Source organism: Lissotriton helveticus, chromosome 3_2, assembly GCF_964261635.1.
Source record: "Lissotriton helveticus chromosome 3_2, aLisHel1.1, whole genome shotgun sequence".
Taxonomy (NCBI): domain Eukaryota; kingdom Metazoa; phylum Chordata; class Amphibia; order Caudata; family Salamandridae; genus Lissotriton; species Lissotriton helveticus.
Window position 1 is genome coordinate 492835772 of NC_136062.1, and position 19763 is coordinate 492855534.

General features: G+C 46.8%; 1 protein-coding gene across 2 annotated transcripts in view; it reads left to right on the forward strand.

Annotated features, from left to right (window-relative positions):
• Nucleotides 1-19763, forward strand: part of ACP2 (acid phosphatase 2, lysosomal) — a 153788-nt gene that overhangs the window by 84757 nt on the left and 49268 nt on the right. For both annotated transcript variants that reach the window (XM_078684468.1, XM_078684469.1), the window contains exon 8: nt 7138-7226. In XM_078684468.1, coding sequence (XP_078540594.1) covers nt 7138-7226 — 89 coding nt within the window. The remainder of the gene's footprint in view (nt 1-7137; nt 7227-19763) is intronic.

Here is a 19763-nt window from a genome sequence, read left to right on the forward strand (position 1 = left end):
TCAGGTTACATGACAACCTGGGACCACGATATGTCGTCATTGAGGCCTTGTGTGTGTGTGTCCTCAATCGAAACACCCACTGTTGTTCATGTGCAAAGAGGGTGCTGACTTTCCAAGCGTTGGTTTCTATTGCAGTCCAACGAAGACTGTTGGTCTTGTGATTGAAGTCAAGAGAATGAGAGCACATCTTGGTGTTGGTTTTTCTGCAGCATATCATGCTGCGGTGTTCACTGATCCGCATCTTTACTGGCCTCGTAGTCATCTAAATGTGTATATTGTTGTACCATTTTTAGCAAAATGTATTTTTTAAAGGTTTTCATATGAATAAATGTAATAATAAATAGGTATTTTTCCCATGGAAAGCAACTTTTGTGTAATTATCGATTTTCTGGTGTTGTTGGCACTGACCCAATGAGTGTGTTGGAGTGTTGTTGAATACTGAGGCATGATTGGACTTATCGTATGATTAAGAGAATACGCCAAAGGGAGTTTTTCTCAGACTTAAGCGTCTCTTTGGTGTCCTGTCCCTTTGGGTTGTTGGACCCCTCTCGTTTTTATTGAGTTCTCGTAGTCATCCCTACATAGCGCAGGTGACAAGGACATGTAATCAAGTAAACGCCATTGTTTGGGTCACAGTTGGTGTGTTGTCTTTACTCCCATGGTTTTTGTAGACCCATGTCTGCCCCCATGTCTGCCCTCTTCGTGGTTTCTGTTAGGAGACACACGGTACACGATCCACACAGGTAATGTCCCTCTATTAGTGGAAGGCCCCAAAGGGGGGGTCTGAGCTTTTTGTGGTGCAGATGGACGTGTATGTACAAGAAAATCCTTCAAGTTTTGTGTGCATTTGTATGCGAAAAGGGGGGCTGGCCCGGCCTTAAGGACCCTGTGTTGAGGATGGCCCAGTGTTTATTGACAATTTTCTGTATTTTATTTGAGGTTGAGGTGAAAGTGGTCACACATGTAAGTTTGTCAGTAGGTGGACTGTTTCTACTCTCTAGAAGACTGCCTCCATGGTTGTTTTTGGCTCTCTTGGGTGCCTGTTGTATAACTCTGTGTGGATAATGATGATCCCTAAGATTGGATCTGAGAGTAGATACCTGCTTCAAGTATTCTCTAATGGTGTTACAGTTCCGGCGGAGGAACTAGCCAAGTGGTAAATTGTCCCTAAGGGATTTGGTATAGTGGCTCTCCTAGAGTAACAAGCTGTTCCTATCGGTGGGTTTCTTGTAGTTGGTGGTGCGTAAATGCCCATCCTTTATGGAGATGAAGAGGTCGAGGAATGCCACAAATTCACCAGAAATGGTTCTGGTGAAGTTTAGATAGGGATTCAATGTGTTCATCCAATTGCAGAAGTCCCTGCTGGTCTAAAGGTCCCCATGCCAGAAGAGCAAGATGTCGTCTTTCTCAACGCCAGATGAACATATTGCTGTTGAAAGGGTTGTCATAGTTCTGAATGCAAGTGCTTTCAAAAGCTGACATTTAGAGACATGCCAGACTGGGCACAAAAGTGCTTCCCATGGAAGTGCTGTGCATTTGATGGAAGAGTTGTCCTTTAAATTTGAAGAAATTCTCTTTAAGGGCCAAGGTGGCCCACTCGATAATAAAGGATATACAAACAAAGAAAGGGGTCAGAGCTTAAAAATCCAGCACCAGACATCACTACTCTTAATGGCCTAATAATTCCTCACTATGCCTCGGTGCATCGGGTCTAGGATGTGACCCATATACTTCACAAAAGGGTGGTATAAAACCACCACTACCAAAAGCACAAAATTAACCCTGCACCCGAGAAGAACAAGTACTTTATGTGTGAATATAATAGTGAAAATGTTCAGTCGATACAGAATTCCTTTGAGCCCTGAAGAAGTCCCATGAGGGATGAAACGCATTGGCAAGCAATTTTGTTGTGCATTTTAAGGAATGAAGTGTTTCAATAAAAGGGTAATATTTGCTACAATCAAAAAATACGACCGTCTGTTGTTTTCATTTGGGAAGCTGTATACTGTTGTGTTGTTCTGTTGTAGAAATATGATGCACTATTATATTCACACATAAAGTACTCGTTCCTCTCGGGTGCAGGGTTAATTTTGTGCTTTTGATAATAAAGGAGGTGGGAGTATTGGATGTCCATGGGTTCTCGGTCATGAGGATAGTTTTCAGGACTTCCACGGTTGCGTCTTGGGGAATGTTTGTATACATGGCTTCGACATCCAAAGTCACTAAAAGGTCGATTTTTTCAAGTTCTGGGAAAGCCTGTATAAGATTCAACACATCGGTGGTATCCTTCAAGTACGTAGGAGTTTCATTACGATCGGTCCTAAGAAATAATCACAGATCATGCTGAGCGGTTCCAGGTGCAAGTTGACGCCAGAGACAATAGATCGTCCTGGTGGAGGGTTGACACCCTTGTGGATTCTTGGGAGGGTGTAAAAGTAAGGAACTCGAGGTTGATCATTGTACAGGACCGTTGTCTCATGTTTGGTAATCCATCCTTTGGTCTCTGCCTCAGTGACAAGTCCCTTGATTTTGATGCTTTAACGTCCTGTGGGATCCATGTCAATAGGGAGGTAGTAGCGGGTATTTGAGAGTTGACGTAGACATTAGTTGTCTTAAGTACAGACTTCCTGGAGGACTATAGTGCCACCCTTGTCCGCTGGTTTTATAACAATGGTATGGTCCTATGGGATCCCCTTCTGTAGATCTTTTTCAAGTTTGAACATGTTGGAAGGGGGAACCCTCTCGTGAGTTCCACTTCCCTGGCATTGTAGATGATGTAGAAAAAATACTAGGCCATCCTCAACACAAGATCCCTTACGGCCGGGCCAACCCCCCCCCCCCCCCCCCGCCCCCCCCCCCTTCGCATACAAATGCACACAAAACCTGAAGGATTTTCTTGTACATACACATCCATCTGCACCACAAGAAACCCAGGCCACCCTTTGGGGCCTTCCATGTGTAGAGGGACAATACCCGTGTGGATCGTGTATTGCGTGTCCCCTAACGAAGAGCACAGACATGGGTCTTCAAAAACCAAAGGAGCAAAGACGACACACCAACTGTGACACGAAAAATGGTGTTTACATGATAACATGTCCTTGCCATTTCCGCTATGTAGGGATGACTAGACCAGTAAAGATACGGATCAGTGAACACCGCAGCATGATACGCTGCAGAAAAACCAACACCAAGATGTGGTCTCATTTTCTTGACTTAAATCACACACCCAACAGTCTTCATTGGACCGTAATAGAAACCAACAGCACTTTGAAACTCAGCACCCTCTATGCACGTGAACAACGGTATGTGTCTCGATTGAGGACACACACACACAAGTCCTCAATGACGACATACTGTGGTCCAAAGTTGTCATGTAACCGGACACCAGCTTCCCCCCCCTTACGGGTAGATCAGCATTTGGTCCCCCACGACACTCCTCACATTAGGCTGGAGATTATATACCTCTCAACATATTAGGCTGTCTTTAGGGTCTGTTTACGTGAGCACTAGCCAATCAGTGGGCCAACATGATTTCAACTGGGGTCCTGATCCTCATTGAGTTCCTTATACATTTTGTCACACAGGTATCGGCGATCGAGGGATCACACTTCATACGTCCCGTCCATTCACCTAGATACTTAGATACCCAAGAACCTTTGTTCACCACATCCCATAACAGGACATACCAGTCGTCCGGCCTCCTTAATATACCCTCTTCCGTTTTTTGTTTTTCAGCCCCCTAGAGTATTTGCTTTTAAACATCTACCTCTTGACCAAATGAACGAGTTTGTTGATGAACTTTAAATGGTACATTTATGTTTTTTTTCTCAGCCCGCGAAGTAACAAACATAGTACTTCTGAGAAACGTCAGAGCTAACATCCCAAACTACATACTTACTTTCCTTACCCTGAGCTATGCGGCTACCCTCTTAAGAATGGCCGCGTCAGTTTGCAGGATCTTTCCACAGTTGTTCTACTTCTTCATTCACATCACTTCTGCCTTTCGCTCCGGGTCGGGTGCAGCATTTGTTTCTACTACCCAGCATCCCCTTTTAGACCAGCCACGGCCACTGTTCATTCTCCGCGCTTCCACAAGGGTAGGTACTACTGCCACACACCTCTATGGGTCAATGTACTGAATCCTTGCCCCGCAACACTTTCCTATGAGTGAGACACTGTCTTCAGTGTTTCTCCTAGAGCGATGATTTCCCTTGTGTTGCCAAGGTCATAGTTTTGTTCCCTTGGCGACTCCTGCTCGTTTTTTCTATTATATGTATTTCTATCTGCTTCTTTAGGTTGGATCAATACTTTGAAATGGTTTTGAACAACTGTTCCTAGATAACACAACCACAAACCAGACTACGGTTCATGTAACAGGCTGTATATGTTTCTTTGAACCCTGTTTATCTATTCACATTCTACACTTTCTGTCGGTCCTGATGGAACACCAAAGATCCAGTAAGGACCACTAGGGCGGAAACATGTCAACCCCATGACTTTTTACACTCCTCACTTTTCGTGAATTGAACTTACCCTCCTCATTGGTGGAAGGTCTGACAGTTCTTTCCTGTATTTAACCATACCGAACGGATCCAAGAATGAATACTATTAGGGGTACCATTACGATAGTTTTAACTCACCATCACACTAACCCCAGGCACGCGCTCTCACCACTACAGCGTTCTTCTTAAAAGATCTCTGCTAAAGAGCCCTCTCGCAGGGCCCATGGGGGCTGCAGCGCCAACCCCACAAGGAGCAGAAACGCCCTACGATGAAGCATGACACCTTAACGGGTGTGTGAGGGCAACTCTTCAAATTACTTATCTACTTGAGATAAATTACTTTCCATGTTTCCCTTTATCAATACCTTCCGCAGCCTTTTAGGCCAGCATCCCTCCATAGAAACAGTTACCTTTTAGTGGATTCTTGAGCTAATTTGAAACTGGCCCCTCGGAGGAAAAGGTGAGTAACTTGCCCCTGGGGGTAGTATACAGATGAGCACAGTCTTCTCCCAACAAAAGCACCAAAGGATCCCTTGGAAGGGTTACTGAACATATCCGGTAATCAACATAAGCTCCTCTGCCTAAAAATGCCTAGCATGTACGCATTCCCACCACATGTGCAAGTAAGTACACCTAGAGCCACAGCCCCACCAGCAAAGATTGGAGGTGCCAACCATAGCGTGCAGCCTGACCGGGGCAAAGTACCATCTTGTGAGTGGTTTATAAGAATTATTCTTGTGTTGTAGGCAAAGAGAGGTTTTGGCTGCTCGCCCAACAGCTTTTTTTATTTATATGTATAGAGTTTTATACATGACCCAAGAGGGTGTCCCAGCGCTTTACAAATGATCAGGGACAAAAGCAAGGGAGACGAGTAATACCTGCTGCATACTTTCAGCAGGGAGGGATGTTCCCTTAGTCCTCTTTCCACCATGACGGTTATGAAAGTTTGTAGAGAGCCCGTACAGGCGGGTAATGCCTTTCTTAGTAGACCCTTGTACAGAAAGGTGCTCCAAGGTAGTCTCTGGTCTACTATCTTTTGTGTTTTACAAGGGGTGAGTTAACCTAGCGTAATAATAGTTTGAGGCGGAATTCCTCGGAGGAAGTCAATTAGAAACGCTGTCTCCAGGTTTTTCTATCTAAGGCGACTCCATCATTATATAGGTCGTCCAGTACGGCGGACACCCCCCTTCCACAAAGCAGGCATTAATAGTGCGTGGTACAAAATATCTGAATTATGTACTATGGGAAATGGTTCGAAGGGATAAGTAGTGGCCGCTGGACTGCCGTTGACCCTATCCCTGTTCCGTAGAAGGGTTGCGGTAGCATATAGAGGTGATTGGTACAATGGAGAACGATCACGAGGTCTCAGCCACAGGATGTGTTGTAGGAGAAGGGCCGAGCCTTTCTGCTCCAGGAGCACCAAAGGCTTTGTGTAAGGGGGTTGGGGGCTATGCCTTTCCAGGGCATATTGCATTGGGCTGCGTGTATGTAGTTTTCCATGTCATGGAAGCCTACATGAGCCCTACTTCTGAATCACTACATTTATGCCCTTTACAATTCCTCTCCTGGAAGGTTGTTTTCTTTGTCAATATTACATCCTTAAGGCATGTTAGCGAGTTACAGGTCCTCATCCTGGAGGGAGGAGCCTTTCTTTCAATTTCATAATGACAGAATACCCTCAGAACTAACCCTAGGTTTTATCCATAGGTGGTATCTGCCTTTCACCTCAACCAGACCATAGAGCTGCCGGTCTTCTTCCCTCAGCCAGACATGGCTACCCACCCCTGGTGTTCAGTGTGTCCTCATTTGCTACCGTACCTTTGACGATGAATTGACAAATGCGTCCAAACCCACAAAATTAAGACTAGAAGAACTTTGCCTTCCTCGCCTAGGCCACTTTCCACACTTAAGGAGCCACTGTGGCTTTCCTAGGAAGTGTCCCCAAAGCTGATACTTAGTCTGCCTCGCGGTGCACTCCAAACACGTTTACCAAGCATTCATGTGTGGATGTCTTAGTTGGCAAGACTGTTCTAAGTACTTAGTTTAGATCTTCTACAACATCCACTGCCTAACCTCAGGTTTGGGAAACACTGCCTTCCAGTCTCTGCAGAGCACGTGTATCCACAGCCACACATGCAGTGTAAGTAGGGTACTTACACGGTAAGCCTCTTTTCGTAGCCTGTAATGCTGTTGATTCAGATATGCCCACCCACCGCCCGGGAGCCTTTGGTTGTTGTGGTTGATCACTTAAATTCCTTACTTAAACTCTTTGTATGTACATTGATGCATGGTTACCAGTGTCCGATCATCTGCTCCGTTTCTGTGCTTACCTCCTGTGTGAACAACAATCTAATATAGCCTGTACCCATGTGCATCGGCAGCTAAGGGAGAAGTCACTACACCTCGTGACTCGAAAGACTTCGTTGAAGATAAACAGCTTGCAAACATTTGGACCCAACAGTAGATGGCAGGAGTATGCAGAGCATGTGAATCTACAGCACTGCACGCTAAAAACAGATGTGTACAGGCTAAGTAACATGCCGTCTTCATGTAATTATTCTCCATGCTTCATCCTGAGGTCACTGGGTCATCGTAGTGCTGTAAATGAAAAATAAAAATTGTGTTCTTTCAATAGGCCTTCTGCTGGATCAAATACTGAAGAATTTCACTGAGGTGGCCAAAAGCACGAAAGAGGAGCATTTGAAAGTCATCATGTATTCTGCAGTAAGTACCTGCACGTCATTCATTTTATGGATACATTTTCTTTTATTGTTATTGTAGAGAAAATGGGGGCAGTCGTTGGTGCCTACAACCTTGAGGTCAGCAGATATAATCAAACCACGTTAAGCAATGCTTCCATCTCAACACCCCCCACCACCACCCAACTCCCTACCAACCACATACATTCAATCAACAAGATGACCGCTGAACAGTGATCTGTGTCTGACTGGTAACTGCCTTTTGATTACTAGTCTAAACCCAGCCATGAGGTTCATTGGATAGTCCATGTAACCCTAGCCGCCAGGGAGACTGAAACCCCTAGTAGTCCCAAAGTGCTACAAAGAGATGGTTGCCGACGGACACTTCAAGATATGCAATACTTGCAAATTTCAAGGGCCGGTGAGCTCTCTGAACTCAGAGGTAAGTAGTTCAAGGAACTGGCCGCCACCTTTGAAAGCTCCTTTGCCAGAGGGTTTCATCGACATGGTCAGTTTTTCCATGCACATCAGTCCCCAGACCCCGTGTGCCCAGGCCGTATGTTCTCAGAGCTTCTCTACCCATCAATGATAGAATTGTTTGGGTTGATGTGCATAATTCTAGCACTATTTGTTGCCCTCTGAATGCAGCGGGTACGTTAACCAGTAAAACCTACGCTCTGAAACTTTGGATCTTATTGTCCACGATCTTTTCCCGATCATCCAACACCTCCTTTCAATATTGTGTCAATCTGGGTCAATGCCAGAGAAGCCGAACTGATCTTCCCATGTCCCTACATCCCCTCCAACATTGATCTGACCAGTGTGTAGTTATTTTTGTCGTAATTTCTTGGCTGGCTGTGGAGCACGCCATTGTGCATGTTTTGTGAAATATATACACACATTCTTTATCGTACAGCGTACAGCCTAAGTCTTTGTCCGATCTTAAATGTCCATGGTATGTAGGCTGTACGGGAGCTGCGTTTAAGTGTCGGCATAATTCTGATAAAATACGCTTCTCACTGTTTTTGAAGAGCACCCACCTCTAGCTGCTGTTTTTATTGCTCTGTTTGATACCCAGTGTAGAGTAGGGGTCTGTCTTGGGCAGGGTCCAATCTATTTTTTGAGATGCTCAAAGGTACGCCTTACCTTTTGGCTCATCATATCTCCTATGCATTCACAGCGTGCTTGTCGCTAAGCACATTACTAGTTGCCTTAAGGGGCCAGTGTAAACTCTGGATGGGAAATAAATGGGTCAATTGGAAGGGAAACGTGAAACCGGATTTCTCAGATCCTGAATCTCATACTGATGTTGTGGTTTTGTTCACAGGGAAGGAGTAAAAGTGCCAGAGTCTATGTACGCTGCTCAGCCATTGTACCTTCCAGATGTGTCCCTGCGATCTGCTCTTCCATGAAGCACCAGTGTTCTTCTATTACTTCCTCAGGCCACTCAACCCTAGGACATAGTTGGGCTTGGTGGTATCGTGATGCATTAGGAGCTTCCAGTGCCCAGTCTCTTGAGTATGTCGATATGAAAGTGCAAGCGACATGAACGGCTTCTTACCTTCCCACACCGCGGAGTCTATTTATTTTTGTTGTGTTGGCATTAGAGCTTGGGGGAGGGCTGCAGTGGGAGTTATTAAAACACCTCGTTTTCCAGGGAGATGAGTCCTTTTAATGACTGCTCTTCTACCTAGCATAGGGCAGACCGCACCCCAAGATCCTCGTGCACCTCTTGTTTGTTTATTTTTATTTTATTTTTATTTTAGCGATTTATAGAGCGCCTGGTGACCCGGAGGCATCCCCGCGCTATGAAATCAAAGGAGACCTGAGGGGAGGGTAGGGGGAACTATTTAGGAAAAAGGAGGGTCTTCAGTCTTTTACGAAAGAGGAGGTGACAGGATTCCAGACGCAGGCTACGGGGAAGTGAATTCCATCCTGAGGATGCTTTGACAGCAAAGCGTCGCCCGCCGGAGCGTACCTTCCTGAATCTAGGGACGGTGGCCAAGCGTTCATTGTCCGAGCGCAGGAGTCTAGGAGCTTTATAGGGGGTGACCATGTCTTTCAGGACATCTGGGCCTGTACCGTTGATGAGTTTGTGGGCAGTGCACAAGGCCTTGAATTCTACCCTCTGGCGCACGGGGAGCCAGTGTAAGGCCTTAAGGGCAGGCCTAGCCGAAGCTCTGGGGGGGAGATTCATAATGAGCCGCGCCGCCGCATTTTGGGTCCGCTGGAGTTTCGCCAAGGTGGATTCGGGGGCACCGAGGTAGACGGCGTTACTATAGTCCAGACGGGCCAAAATGAGACCTTGAACCAATAGTTTCCTGGATGGCGGAGGAAGAAGAGGGAGGATCTTGCGGATGGATCGCATAAGTCCAAAGCAGATTCCAGATGTTTTGGCTGCCTGGGTCTTCATGGTTAGTTCAGGTTCAAGCCAGACTCCTAGTGTCTTAATTTCATTTTTCGGGGTAGGCGCCTCCCCGAAAACGTCTGGCCAGACCGACGGGGGAATGGTTGTCCCTTTCTTGTCCATGAGCATGATTTCGGTTTTTGCTCCATTGAGCTTAAGAGAGGACTCGCTCATCCAGATGTAAATGTCCTGGAGACAATTCAGAAGGTTGTCTGGATGGTTGGCAAGGTGAGATAGTGAGATGACCAGTTGCGTGTCATCCGCGTAGCTCACTATTTTTATCCCGTAAGGGGTAACGACGTCCTCGAGGGGGGCCATGTAAACGTTAAACAGGGTGGGACTAAGCGAAGACCCCTGGGGGACTCCGCTAGAAAGTGGTAGCGGGGTAGAATGTGAGTTGCCGTCCCAAACCTGGAAAGAGCGGCCTGATAGAAAAGAGTCTATCCAAGCGAGTGCTGTGCCCGCGATTCCACCATGGAGGCGAGAGCGGTTCCTAGTTGGATCCATAATTACGTACTTTGCTTGGCGGACCAGAGTATTGCAAATGGTGCCTGAAGTGTTTCTGGTTATGATTTTGGGATCGAGAGATTAGGAATTTGGGACTTCTGCAGGGTCAAGTTGAATCTGGAGACTTCACCAGAATTATGCATCTCCTGAGACTGTGGGGACTCCATCAGGATCTGCTTTCGAGGCCTGGGTGATCGATTCAGTCCCCTCTTTCTACAGCGCTGGCGTCATGGGAACTCCCACTCTGTTTGTGTTTCCTGTGGAGGATCCTCAATGTCTCGAGGCCCAGGATAACGCACACCTCTGTGGGCGACCGTATTTGGGGCACGATTTTGCCATTTAAAAATATTTGATGTCCCACCCACGCTGAAAACCTGTGACTGGTTTAAAATCCCTACCTCGTTGCAAGGTAATTGATAAGAGGTCTTGAAATAGAGAGATCTAATTTCCTTGGTATTCAGTGAGTCCCTTTTCACATTTGACTTGGAGAATGTCTTCCTCGGTGGTGAAGTGATGTTTACATGCAAGGATGCCTAAGCTCTGAAGCTTGTAGCATCAGTGTGTCTGACTATTGTATTCAAACAATTAGAGCCTCACCTAAATGCAACTGCATCCGTATAAAAGACCAACAAGATAGGAATACTTATTATTAATACTCCCCGGAATATGTCCAATAACATAAGTTCTTAGGTCTGGATGCGTTCTTCACCAATATAAAATCACACAGGACTACATACAATTCACCCAGGAAAAAGTGTGAAGAATAGAGAGAGTACCTCACTGTAGAACAACCCGAGGGGGTTCCCGGTTAACAATTGCCGGTATACCCACTTCTCATCATTGGCCACTCTCTCTATGTGAAAAGACAAACATGCACTAAAAAGGAAAATAGTGCGGACGTGAGAATAGTGATGGAAAACACATATAGTGACAAACGTATCAACACTGACACCCACTTGTAGTGTACAGAAACATATAAATACACCCCTAACCAACCACAAAAAGTAAATTGTGTGGTAGGGCTTTGCTTGCTTTACCGTTTTATTCTGACGCAGCAAACCCCACTAGTTAAAAAATGGTTACTTGTATACCATCATGATTTATGTCCTCAAGCCGACATGTTTCATCGCTCCTAGTTTTAGCGATTTCATCAGGGCATAAGAGGGGCTGTCTATTCTCAGTCTTTTCAGAAAAGTGTGGACCTTGAGTGCGCTATGTCAGCACGTACCAGCACCACTCATTAGGACACAGTGCCAAATGTTCACGTGTCCAAAAAGTGACCAGAGATAGTCGCAGCCACTGTTGCCGAGTCCCTCCGGCGCTTCCGACGGTCTGACTATTGTACCCTGTAGATTTTTAGGCCACTGGTTCTGTGTTCAGTGAGTTTAAAAAAAATATATCGGAGCAATTTATAATGTCCTCTGTGTGCGTCCATAGATCCATTTGTTCTTCCTTGGTTCCTGTTTTAGCGTTTCTGTTTCCTCTTTTTACATCCCCGACATCCTCCAGAGTTGTGACCCAGTTACTGATTTCTGTAAGATCCTCTGTGACATTTTTTTGTCTGAAGGTCTCGCTACACTGCTTGTATGTCCACTCTGAGCGTGCCAATCAGGGCTTCTTGTTAATATATCCATGATATTTGTGTCTCTTTTTTTTACTTTCCCCGATGCCATTACAGCAACAAGCATGGCAATTCACCACCAGCAGGATGGGATTTCCGATTTCTGGGCCTGCACACTCCTCTCCATCTCACTTATATGTCGCGTGGGGGAACGACTAATCCCTGTTGACTGCCCCTCAGCGGGTTTATTTCGTGCCGAGATTTCTGCAGGGACTCCGCAGCATTGCCTCTCGGGCATAAAATCCCTGTGGGCTGGATCACGCTCTTCTCAGCGTAAAGTAAAGTAAAGTCCACATTTGTAAAGCGCACAATCACCCGTAAGGGTCTCTAGGCGCTGGGGGGCCGTCGGGAAGATTAAGCGAGCTATTGCCCAGAGTCACATGGTGCTGGGCTGACCTGCCGCCGGAGCCGGGGATCGAACCGTGGTCCCCAGATTCCAGCGTCAGTCGCCCTGGCCGCGGCGCCACACCTCTTCCACTGCGTGAGGCAACTGCTTCTAATTCGATAGCAAGGGAGGTAATTAACCATCCTTTCGCTGTCTGATAGCAGCGTGGGCTATTTCAGGTATACTTCCTTGCCACATGCTACATATCTGACACCCTTTTGCTGGACTCCTGCGCTTTGAGCTGCTTTTACAGCTGCTTGTGACTTCTGGGACCCTACCCCAGCAGTCGCCAAGGAAACACAGTGTAGCGCTTCTCTTTGCTTATATTGAGCTTGTGCCACCTCCCAAAAGTCCTACCTTTCCAGGCCTCCTCGTCGAGGCCCAGGTCACCAACTCCCCTGTGTCCCAGTTTGGTGTCCAACTGCAGTGAGATGCAGATGTTCCGTTCTTCAATCCACCAGGTATGCAGGGCCGTCTGGATCCGTCGTCCACTCTCGGGACTTTAGATGCCCAAGCTGCCGTCAAGGAGACCCTGCTTGGTCGCCTCTTCAGCACTGCTGGCCGGCTGCTACCTCTTCGGGCCTTTTCTTTGAGTGCCAATCTTTGATATGGTGTATCAGATCCTGATGAGACAGGCCTGCTCGGCTGCCTGTTCCTCTGCACCTCGGGTTGGGAGTAAAGTTGTCCAACAGTGGCTTCACTCAGATGGCGCAGCTCGGCTCTGCTCTCCATAGTCTCCACAGGACCCCGTCCGGAGACCTGTGAGTCTCCCCACTGCTCAAAAGACCCCCGTCAGCAGCAGATAGCCATTTTGCAGTCCGGCTGCCTTGCAATCTGCCAGGTATGCGGTGCCTAGGGCTCTGCCTTACCCCTACTAGACGTAAGATGCCTGCCAATGCAGTCTTCGCAGTGCGCATCGGGCATTGGGGCACACCCCACCCCCGCAGATGGTTTTAGATAGCCTTGTTGGCTGGTGGTGAGAGGGAGGACTCGAAAAGAGTCTTACCAATGCGCCATCTTGGCCGCGTCCCACTCTTCATCTATTTTACACACAGTTCTAAGTCGCTGCACGTCATAGTTCTTTCAAGATCCAGATCAAGCCCCTGTGCTTCAGCCACTTCACTCTCCGTGTTAAGTAATTGCACAAGGGGCCTATGAAACCCAAAAGAGGCAGGGCAGCACATAATGTGTTGGAACTCAACAGTTTTCCTAACCCTGAAGGCGTTCTAAAAACACGTAAAGGAAAGGACAGTATTAATCCAAATAGACAATACACAACTATGTCCTACTTTAACAAGCAAAGGAGAACAAGGTTGCCCAAGGTATGCAGACTAGCCCAAGACGTATGGAAATGGGTTACGAGAAAGGGATCTTAGTAGTGCCAATACACTTACCAAGAAAGCTCAGCACAGAAGTAGACAGGAAAGCACCATACATGAGTGGGAGTTGAAAGAAGTAATAGTAAAGGGCAACTTCCACCTGTAGGGCATGCCACGCGTGCACCTGTCCTCCACTCACAAAAAGCAAAATTCCAAAGCTTCGCATCCAAGTTTCATCACCCAAGATCTCTAGTCTAGGGTATAAAGGTCACAGAGGTTTCCCAACTCTTTTCTCCAAAATACGCTTGACCTCTTAACGACACAGAGGGGACAAGCGGGCCACCCAATCCCAGCCCCCTGAACCCGCCAGACTGGCTCCAGAAGACTTTGTGTTTGGACACCTATACCTACCAGCGAAGTCTGTTCAAATATTAAAGGAAGCTAGGTGACCGTTGACAAGATGACGTTACACTAACAAGTGGAACAGGTTCAAACACTGTGGCAAAGGAGGAACAAGGTTTTTCAATGCAATAGGTCTCGCTTTTGCGACAGTTTAAGCTATTGTCATTGTAAATGACAATGCGTTTTATTTGTGTATTTTTAAATCAACACATATATAAACGGCATTGTCATTTCTAATGCTAATAGCTCAAACTTTTTCAAATGCAAGACCACTTTAATGGGAGCCGCGCCTCTTTATTTAGACGCTACTCGCCGTATTCAGGTTATAGTGAGCAGCGTCTAAAGAAAGAGTGTGGCAAACATTAAAGTGAACGCTCGGTATGGGGCGCTTTCACCCAAAAAGAAAAAATAAATAATTAAAGAAAGGGTCTGTAGAGCGGACCGCACTGTAAATTAAATAAGCACGGCGCTAAAGAGAAAGTGGCCCGGGCTGTAAATTAAATAAATAAGTGCAGCCGCTAAAATGAAAGCGAACCGTACGTAAATTAAATAAATAAACACGGCCAGTATAGTTCAAGCCCACCGTGCTGTAAATTAAATACATCACTAATAACATTTTAAAAGCGGGCGGTATGTTGTGATGTGGGTAAAATAGTCAAAGATATTTAGAGAAAATAGTGCTCACAAACTACATGAAGCAAACCGTGTAACAACACAAGTAAAAAGTCCTGTCCTCTTGGGAGGTTACAAATGCAGTCAAGGCGGTACCAAGGAGGGGCTACTAAGCCTATTCATGAATCCAATGCAATGATTTCGAAGGACAGTAACAGGAGCCAATTGAAAAGATGGGCGGGAAATGGGTGGAGCTTCTATTCCATATCTCAATACAGCTTGTGACTCCAGAAAAGATTCATGCTTCAAAACGGAAAGGCTACTTACTGCTAGGAGGTGTTTTGCAGCTTGAAAAAGTTTCTAGATTTGAATACGATCCCCTCATCTCCACCAGGTGAGGGGTTTGTGCAAAGACTTTCAAGACAGCAGAAACGAAGAAAGTAATGAACACACTTAGGTCACCAAGGGATAAAACAAAAGACTATGGGATGGCGACTACGTCGAAGGAATGGGAGGGCTTGCATCTGATCTCGTACACGGAGGGACATCGCAGGGTCGGTAGCACCAGTAGGTCTGGCTTTAAAGGACGGCTGCATGGTAATGTGAAGCAATACTAGTAGGTAGCCAGGGGATAGATATGTGTAGAGTAACATTGCTGTAGGTTGAATAGTCAGGTGACAGTAGCACGTTCCCGTCAGGTCTAAAAAAGGATGCAGGTTAATGACTGCCCTCTTTGCACCTGTGACGCTGCCAGAGAAAAACACCATAAAATATCTACTTACCGAAGACCGTCTAATAGCTTTACAATATAATGTGTGTGTGTCACAGAAAGTTCAAGCTCAGCAGCTGGATAAATGAACAATTTATCCCGGATGCGTGGAGGGCAGGCCATTTTTGGTAGTAGCACACAACGTCGGCCCAAACAAAACGTACTCCTGCGCCCAAGATGTGGGTGGAGACAGAGCCCCTCTCTAGTGATGTCATATTATTGTCTGGTGACCCCCACGCTGTCAAGCCAGACCATAATGAGACTACAGATGGTCAGTTGCAGACCCAAGCAATAGATTGCGGAATAATGCACAGCGTGTGAACACAGAAAATGATTCAAGCTGCAAAACTACTCCTATGGGCGAGTAACCTTTTTGTTGCTTTTGGCATTTTTATGTTTGCCAAACCAGCCGCTCTTGTGCAAATCACTTGCGATGTTTACAACATAGGTTTCCTCCAAAAACCTTTGTGATGCGACAGTGGGACTTAGATTTGCTTCTCACTTCCCTAATGTGTAGTCCTTTCGAGACATTGCACACTTCTTCATTACACCTCTTGACCTTAAAAACTGTCTTTATGGTCACAATAACGTCAGCTCGTGGTGTGAGTGAGCTTCATGCTCTCTTGGTCCTGCCGCCTCATACTTCCTTCTTCTGGACAAACTGGTGTTGAGGACCTGAGCTGCATTCCTGCCAAAGGAAGTTTCCTTCCCAGTGTAAGAATTGGCTTTTGTAGTTTGGTTTGCCCTGTTCCCATCATGCACTGGGACAGGAACAGACTAATTTGCATACAGCCAGGTTCTGAAACTGGGATGGTGCAATGAGCTAAAAAACGGTGTTGGATCTAGCCCTGATCTTTTGACTGGGTGAGAGTATTCTGCTTAATTCAGAGACTCTGTCCCTCACCACCCCTTGTTGTAAATATTTTTGTCCACCCTAAGCGTGGAAGGGTATACTCAGACATGAGTCCCTTGCTCATTGCACCATCAGGATTCAAGCAAGCCGGGCCGAAGACGGCTGTAATGCCAGAAACCGGTCCCCGGAAGCTTGTTTCCTTCCCAGTGTAAGAATTGGCTTTTGTAGTTTGGTTTGCCCTGTTCCCATCATGCACTGGGACAGGAACAGACTAATTTGCATACAGCCAGGTTCTGAAACTGGGATGGTGCAATGAGCTAAAAAACGGTGTTGGATCTAGCCCTGATCTTTTGACTGGGTGAGAGTATTCTGCTTAATTCAGAGACTCTGTCCCTCACCACCCCTTGTTGTAAATATTTTTGTCCACCCTAAGCGTGGAAGGGTATACTCAGACATGAGTCCCTTGCTCATTGCACCATCAGGATTCAAGCAAGCCGGGCCGAAGACGGCTGTAATGCCAGAAACCGGTCCCCGGAAGCTTGTTTCCTTCCCAGTGTAAGAATTGGCTTTTGTAGTTTGGTTTGCCCTGTTCCCATCATGCACTGGGACAGGAACAGACTAATTTGCATACAGCCAGGTTCTGAAACTGGGATGGTGCAATGAGCTAAAAAACGGTGTTGGATCTAGCCCTGATCTTTTGACTGGGTGAGAGTATTCTGCTTAATTCAGAGACTCTGTCCCTCACCACCCCTTGTTGTAAATATTTTTGTCCACCCTAAGCGTGGAAGGGTATACTCAGACATGAGTCCCTTGCTCATTGCACCATCAGGATTCAAGCAAGCCGGGCCGAAGACGGCTGTAATGCCAGAAACCGGTCCCCGGAAGCTTGTTTCCTTCCCAGTGTAAGAATTGGCTTTTGTAGTTTGGTTTGCCCTGTTCCCATCATGCACTGGGACAGGAACAGACTAATTTGCATACAGCCAGGTTCTGAAACTGGGATGGTGCAATGAGCTAAAAAACGGTGTTGGATCTAGCCCTGATCTTTTGACTGGGTGAGAGTATTCTGCTTAATTCAGAGACTCTGTCCCTCACCACCCCTTGTTGTAAATATTTTTGTCCACCCTAAGCGTGGAAGGGTATACTCAGACATGAGTCCCTTGCTCATTGCACCATCAGGATTCAAGCAAGCCCGGCCGAAGATGGCTGTAATGCCAGAAACCGGTCCCCGGAAGCTTGTTTCCTTCCCAGTGTAAGAATTGGCTTTTGTAGTTTGGTTTGCCCTGTTCCCATCATGCACTGGGACAGGAACAGACTAATTTGCATACAGCCAGGTTCTGAAACTGGGATGGTGCAATGAGCTAAAAAACGGTGTTGGATCTAGCCCTGATCTTTTGACTGGGTGAGAGTATTCTGCTTAATTCAGAGACTCTGTCCCTCACCACCCCTTGTTGTAAATATTTTTGTCCACCCTAAGCGTGGAAGGGTATACTCAGACATGAGTCCCTTGCTCATTGCACCATCAGGATTCAAGCAAGCCCGGCCGAAGATGGCTGTAATGCCAGAAACCGGTCCCCGGAAGCTTGTTTCCTTCCCAGTGTAAGAATTGGCTTTTGTAGTTTGGTTTGCCCTGTTCCCATCATGCACTGGGACAGGAACAGACTAATTTGCATACAGCCAGGTTCTGAAACTGGGATGGTGCAATGAGCTAAAAAACGGTGTTGGATCTAGCCCTGATCTTTTGACTGGGTGAGAGTATTCTGCTTAATTCAGAGACTCTGTCCCTCACCATCCCTTGTTGTAAATATCATTATCCTTCTGGCATTCTTTGCTCTGTCTCACCGCTCGAAACAAGAGCGACTTCATGGAATAGATCAGTTTCTACATTTATGGTACCTGAGATCACCGTCGTTGATGATCAGGTTATTCTAGGATTCCCGGGAGCAAAGATAGGTCGGCCACCTCAGGAAGGATAGTCCTCTATCAAGAGCCGATACGCTTTGGGTAGGAAGCAGCCCCCAGAAGGTCTGAGGGCTCGTTCCTCCCATACCAAGGCTGCTACTACTGCGCTTGCATGTGAAGTTCCTGTATTGGATATCTGCCAGCCTGCTCCATGGGCACCAGTGCACCCATTGGCACTGCCACCAGTGCACCCATTGGCACTGCATGGCTGCCTTAAAAGTCTGGTCCATTGGATGGAAGGGGTCGACTTTTTCCACCTGAAAAGTTCCCAACTGCACATTCAAGTTTGTCAAGGGTGCGGACAAGCCTGTGAAAGAAATGGTGTTAGCGTGCCCCAGCAGTCGCCTAGGAGACACAGTGTAGCGCTTCTCTTTGCTTATATCGAGCAGGTGCCACATCCCACTGAGAGGCGCGTCTGTTCATTACTACTACCTGCCAGCAAGCAGGAGCGCTGTATTTTTTTTGCAAAGTGATGACTCTGCGGTTAGACGAAGTGTACACCAGAAAGTAACTTGTTTTTCACTGCCATCCTGAAATCCACAATTCGTGCTCACTGTGAAATGACTGTGACGTAGGGTTCGGGTGGAGTAAAGTCATGTACTTCATAGCCTCCTTTCAGGAAGTTACAGCTGTGTCTCATGATGTCTGCACTTCACAGGTGTCTCACTAGAGCCCTCAAACGTCGGCTGGAGCAGTCCCTGTAGGGGCGATGTGACCCCTGTCAGTAGTGAGAGGCTCTGTGCCCCGCACTCCACGTTACTGGGCGTAAGAATACTGGGTCCACTTAACAGACACTGAAGCACAGCCACTAAATTTAAGGCACTGTCTCTTGCCTTTAGAGCCTCAAGAGATAGAGGTCCAGGATACTTGAAACAGAGACTTCAGAAATACCATCAGAACAGGACCCTGCGATCTGACGCTCAGATGCTTCTCCACACTCCTCGCTCTTCTAAAGCCAGGGTTTGCGGGCGAGCCTTCGCAGTAAGAACAGCTGCTCTCTGGCATGTTAGGCCTCATCACCGGCATAAAGCAGAATCGGAATCCACTTTTAGGAAGGCTTTGAAAACAGGGCTGTTTGACTTGCCCTAGCCGTCCCTCTTTCCCCTGTCTGACATTTAGCGCCGGGACATCGCCGTTGGTGGTAGCGGAGCGCTCTGTAAATGTTTTGGTGTGGTGTGGTGTGGGAAAAGCGTTTGACAGAGGCCCTGAGCTAGGGATGGGCTCGACATGGCTGCCCCCTGGTACCATTCAGAGGCTCAGGGGGGCCTGCGACGATCCCCCGAGCAAGGCTTGAAGCTTGTCTTGATGTTGAATCCCCTCCCAACCCCTCCTCGTCACACAGTGACCCCCCCGTAGCCTCCTGAATACATATACCACTTCCTCGGTGCAGGTGGTAAACCTGAGTGGAAACACCCGCAGAATTAGGCAAACCTGTGGGAATGGCCCGATAATTCCGGGTCCTTCAGGTTTATTCCCTAGTCCATGTATCTAAATTTGTTATGAATGGATTTAGAAATGAAAATACTTTGGAATCCGTAATTCTAACCCTGGTGTCTCACTGCCACCAATCTGGCTCGCTGTTAATCAGAGGCATTTTATACTTCGTATAATTGGTAATAAATCAGCATTTCACATTTGCATAGTAGGTCTCTGTACTTCTCAGCTATTTCATAATATGCCCCGAGTGACTGCACTTTAGAGCCGTCTCACATTAAATGCCGTGTGTGT